We start from the raw sequence: 5,563 nt of genomic DNA, 5'->3' as shown, positions 1-5,563 counted from the left end.
CGGCGACATCGGCTGCCAACTTCTTTCTAATTAAATCAGCCTGTAATTTCGCCATCTGTAGCGCTGCCTCGTACTCCAGCCTCTTTAATTTAGCTATACCGCTAGCGGTAGAGCGGCGCGATCGCACCGACGCGGCCCGGGCCGGACGTACATCTGTCGTCGGCGGCTGCGACGGTGGCGCCGGTGCGGAGTCCGAGGTAAACGCGGCGCGGGCGGCTTGTGCCTGTGGCGCGCTCGACGGCGCGGCGGACGCGGACATCTGCGTGGTTTCTGAAGGGGACGCTTCTGTCTGTTCATTTTCCCGCGTGGTCTTTTTCTCTGCTCCCGGGGCTTGGCTTCTCGTAGTCGGCATCGTGTTCTGGCACTTGCAAGCCCCTAACCTACCGGTCCCTACCTACCTAACCGTCCCTAACAATCCCTCAGGATAACACCCGAGGGGATGGACTATGGGGATAGGAGGGTAGGAATTACCCCGCAGTGGTGCGTATGTACCGACGGGCCGGAACAGCGAATACGCACACATTTAAAATTAAATACAATAGTAACAATACAAAAAACTACAAAAAACCACGTGCGACTAAATGCCACATGTTCAGGCTACACTAAAGCTGTGATCCCTAAGAATTTACACAATGGGCGGGCATAGAATTCACAGTATCTATGCCGCTACAAAGGGTATATGGTACAAACAATAGTCTAACCTAAACAATAGTCAAAACACTGGAAAAATACAAATTTATACACAAAATTTATTTACATATTTTCGATGCCGACTCGTGGTCCGCAACAGCGCTCAGGGCCGGTTCGGACTTTCCGACCCCTTTGGCAGTGCCTACAGTCCGGCCCCCGCTATACGATACACACGTACAGGCGTAATAGTGCTATTCGGTTGCGCCACGGTAACAAGCAACAACCGGCAGTGACACAGCCGCGTATTGGAGGACGGAACGCGAGGATCGTAGCGTTAACGTCGTCCTGGTAGCAGCCAAAGCGAGGGTAGCGCCCATGAAAGCGCAGAGTATACCCCGGATGGAGCTTCAGGCGAGCCTGATAGGAGCCCGACTGGCCGCTGACATATTGAAAGAACATAGTCGCGAGGCCGAAGTCTTCCTATGGACGGACTCGAAAACGGTGCTACACTGGATAAGGAACGACACCGTCAGATATACTCCATACGTGGCTCATCGTTTGGCAGAAATCGCCGAACTGACGAAACCGACACAGTGGCGCTGGGTACCGACTGCCCACAACGTAGCCGACGACGCGACCCGCGCGGGATACACACAAATGACCGCTGCCGACAGATGGTTTGTCGGGCCGGCATTTCTGTACGCTCCGGAGCAAGAATGGCCTCATGAGAGCGAGCCCGTCCCAGCAGAGATGGTAGCACACGTCCGGGAGGAGACAGAACCCGTGATCGACATTGCACGGTTCTCTTCATATGACCGAGTGAGGAGGACCATGGCGCAAGTGCTACTATTCGCAGATAAATGCAGGCGACGGGCACAGAAGCTAGGCACAGAGCATTTCGCCAAAGCGGAGCAACTAATAATACGGCAGGCGCAACAGGACAGTTTCCCGAAGGAAACGCGGTGTCTACGCGAAGGAAAGACCGTAGACAGGACAAGTCGTCTGTTCCGCCTGGATCCCGTTTACAAGGATGGCATAATACGCTTGAACGGACGTATAAACGCAGCACAGGTGCCGCTAGAAATGAAGAATCCACCCATACTGGACGGAGCGCACCCGTTGGCGCAGATGATGATTAAGAGAGAACACGAGCTACATCATCATGCCGGCAGAGAACAGACGGTGAACACCCTGCGCCAATACGTGTGGATGCTGCGTTTAAGGCCGACCGTCAAGACCGTATTACGCAAATGCACAACATGCGCCGTACGCCGGAGGAACCCCGACGTCCCAGTGAAAGGGAACTTGCCAAAGGAGCGACTCGACGCATACGCCCGGCCGTTTACAAGATGCGGTATGGATTGTTTCGGGCCTATGTGGGTGACGATAGGTCGCAGGCGAGAGAAGCGATGGGGGCTCCTATTCACGTGTATGGTCACCCGGGCCGTGCATATAGAACTCATAGCGGGGTTATCGACCGACTCTGCTATAATGGCGATACGACGCATGGCAGCGCGTCGCGGCTGGCCACGAACCTTTATGTCGGACAACGGAACGAACTTTCGCGGAGCCGACGTGGAGCTTACGACTGCGTTTAAGGAATGGCTCCCTGAACTGGAAAAGTACGTCAGCAACAAGAGGATAAACTGGCGGTACAGCGACCCGGGCGCACCGAACCAAGGAGGAGCGTGGGAGCGACTGATAAGGAGCGTGAAGAGAGCGCTAGCAGTGGTACTGCACGAGCGGGCGCCGAGAGAAGAGGTGCTCGCAACGCTAATGACGGAAGCAGAACACACCGTCAATTCACGCCCCTTAACCCACGTCTCAGTGCGACCCGAGGACGAAGAGGCGCTGACCCCCAACCATTTTCTGATGGGCTCAGCCGTCGGCCTACCGTACGTAGGTACCACCGACGTTGCCGACCGCAGAACGTGGCGCGCAGCACAGGCGCTCGCTCGTGCAGTACCACTGCTAGCGCTCTCTTCACGCTCCTTATCAGTCGCTCCCACGCTCCTCCTTGGTTCGGTGCGCCCGGGTCGCTGTACCGCCAGTTTATCCTCTTGTTGCTGACGTACTTTTCCCCAGTTCAGGGAGCCATTCCTTAAACGCAGTCGTAAGCTCCACGTCGGCTCCGCGAAAGTTCGTTCCGTTGTCCGACATAAAGGTTCGTGGCCAGCCGCGACGCGCTGCCATGCGTCGTATCGCCATTATAGCAGAGTCGGTCGATAACCCCGCTATGAGTTCTATATGCACGGCCCGGGTGACCATACACGTGAATAGGAGCCCCCATCGCTTCTCTCGCCTGCGACCTATCGTCACCCACATAGGCCCGAAACAATCCATACCGCATCTTGTAAACGGCCGGGCGTATGCGTCGAGTCGCTCCTTTGGCAAGTTCCCGTTCACTGGGACGTCGGGGTTCCTCCGGCGTACGGCGCATGTTGTGCATTTGCGTAATACGGTCTTGACGGTCGGCCTTAAACGCAGCATCCACACGTATTGGCGCAGGGTGTTCACCGTCTGTTCTCTGCCGGCATGATGATGTAGCTCGTGTTCTCTCTTAATCATCATCTGCGCCAACGGGTGCGCTCCGTCCAGTATGGGTGGATTCTTCATTTCTAGCGGCACCTGTGCTGCGTTTATACGTCCGTTCAAGCGTATTATGCCATCCTTGTAAACGGGATCCAGGCGGAACAGACGACTTGTCCTGTCTACGGTCTTTCCTTCGCGTAGACACCGCGTTTCCTTCGGGAAACTGTCCTGTTGCGCCTGCCGTATTATTAGTTGCTCCGCTTTGGCGAAATGCTCTGTGCCTAGCTTCTGTGCCCGTCGCCTGCATTTATCTGCGAACAGTAGCACTTGCGCCATGGTCCTCCTCACTCGGTCATATGAAGAGAACCGTGCAATGTCGATCACGGGTTCTGTCTCCTCCCGGACGTGTGCTACCATCTCTGCTGGGACGGGCTCGCTCTCATGAGGCCATTCTTGCTCCGGAGCGTACAGAAATGCCGGCCCGACAAACCATCTGTCGGCAGCGGTCATTTGTGTGTATCCCGCGCGGGTCGCGTCGTCGGCTACGTTGTGGGCAGTCGGTACCCAGCGCCACTGTGTCGGTTTCGTCAGTTCGGCGATTTCTGCCAAACGATGAGCCACGTATGGAGTATATCTGACGGTGTCGTTCCTTATCCAGTGTAGCACCGTTTTCGAGTCCGTCCATAGGAAGACTTCGGCCTCGCGACTATGTTCTTTCAATATGTCAGCGGCCAGTCGGGCTCCTATCCGGCTCGAAGGACCACAAAATTGTGGGGTACACAATTAAAAGATCTTCGATTTTCAAAATATGTGGACTGTATTTCAATTTGTTTCTTATTCTATGGGTCGGCCGGCCGGAGTGGGGTTTTCTTGGTCGTTGCGCCGGCGGTGGTTCTTCGTCGGTGGCGTATGCGTAAGAGAGCGCGATCGTTTTTTTTTTTTTTTTTTTTTTTTTTTTTTTTTTTTTTTTCGGACTACTCTAATGCTGTTGGCCGTAGCTGGCCTTTACAGCTTCACCGGACGTTATGGGGCGAGTGCAGATGGCACTATGTAACGTATGTCTATCAGTATATATACTGATAGACATACGTAACTGACATTACAGGGTTTGTTCTGTTTGAGACTGAAGACTTGTCTGAGACTAAGATTAAATAGTCCTAGGTACAAATAAAAAACAACAAAATGCACAATTGTTCGCGATTTCAGTCGAGTAACGAGATAATTCATTTAGAACGTTCCTAGCTATTTCCTAGCATCCTCATTAAATGAGAATCCAAAGGCCATTGTTCGTGTTGCATGTACCTGTACTAAGTGTTTGTTGGTATAAATTTATTCACATTATACGTATTTTGATGTTCTTACTTAAGAAAGAAACACTGATGTAACTTTACCCATTACTCCTATCAATCCATTCAATTTTTACCTACTGATTATTTGGTAGAGAATGTTCATATGGCAGTTAGCTCACAAATTGTACATTTATAACTAGCTGTCCCGCGAAAGTTCGTATGCGTCACCCCGTTTTTGGAACATCTTCTATTGCAGGCTCCGCTTCTATAGGACATAGTATGCCTATAATCTTCTTCAATAAATAGGTTATAAAACGATGAAAAATTTTCAAAATCGGATGAGCAGTACTGAACATTATCCCGATCATATTTATTCACAAATTTTACCTATTTATGATATTACTAATAATAACTCTAAGCTATTCACACACCAAAGAATTCATACACCGAAGAATTTCGAGTATGAATTCTTTGGAATAATAATAACCCTGGACAATTTTCAGAGCGCCATCTAGTCCCGTGGTAAACAAAGCTTGTGTTATTGGTACTAAACAACTTATTTATATTTTTTTATAAAAACATAATATACATATAAAACACCCAGACCGATAAAAACAATCATACTCATGAATACAAATGTTTGTACCGAATCGAACCCGCGACCATCGGAGGAAAAGCGTATCCTATACCTTTAGACCACGGAGGATGTCGATTTTTATACATTTCAATAAAGAATGAATAAATAAGTATTCAGTGACTTAATCTAAATCCACGTTGTTGCAAGCATTAGACCATGAATCAATGGAGTCGTGTTCCTGTAGTTGAATCCATGTTACCTTGTTACACGGACTGAGAATTACTAGAGTTTCAGTTTACAACTGTATCTATTGCTCATTAAAACTTCCACTTCAAGTGTTTGTGTTATGAATTTCCGTGGAAATATATTACACTAGCGAGACGCCCGACTTCACACGGCTAGGTTACAGAGATTAGATAATATGTTGGAGGTCGCAAAATTATACCTGTGGTATATACATAATAATAATAGTAAAAATAACCCAGGAAAATTGATACAGCGCCATCTAGTTCTAAACTAAGTAATGCTTGTATAT

At 49.9% G+C, this 5,563-nt stretch overlaps 1 protein-coding gene across 1 annotated transcript; it reads left to right on the top strand.

The window, feature by feature from the left end:
* Nucleotides 1-1,029: 1,029 nt before the first annotated feature.
* Nucleotides 1,030-2,700, top strand: LOC131849124 (uncharacterized). Its single transcript, XM_059199117.1, has one exon. It carries the CDS (start codon nt 1,030-1,032, stop codon nt 2,698-2,700), a length of 1,671 nt encoding a protein of 556 aa, XP_059055100.1.
* Nucleotides 2,701-5,563: the final 2,863 nt, after the last annotated feature.

Source organism: Achroia grisella, unplaced genomic scaffold (genome assembly GCF_030625045.1).
Source record: "Achroia grisella isolate CSIRO2021 unplaced genomic scaffold, CSIRO_AGI_Agris_v1 utg640, whole genome shotgun sequence".
NCBI lineage: Eukaryota > Metazoa > Arthropoda > Insecta > Lepidoptera > Pyralidae > Achroia > Achroia grisella.
Note: the sequence above shows the minus strand (reverse complement) of the source record. Positions and strands in the feature narration are given on the sequence as shown.

What these genes read in the sequence shown, in the direction of transcription:
- LOC131849124 (XM_059199117.1), top strand. Translation starts at nt 1,030, where the DNA reads ATGGAGCTTCAGGCGAGCCTGATAGGAGCCCGACTGGCCGCTGACATA.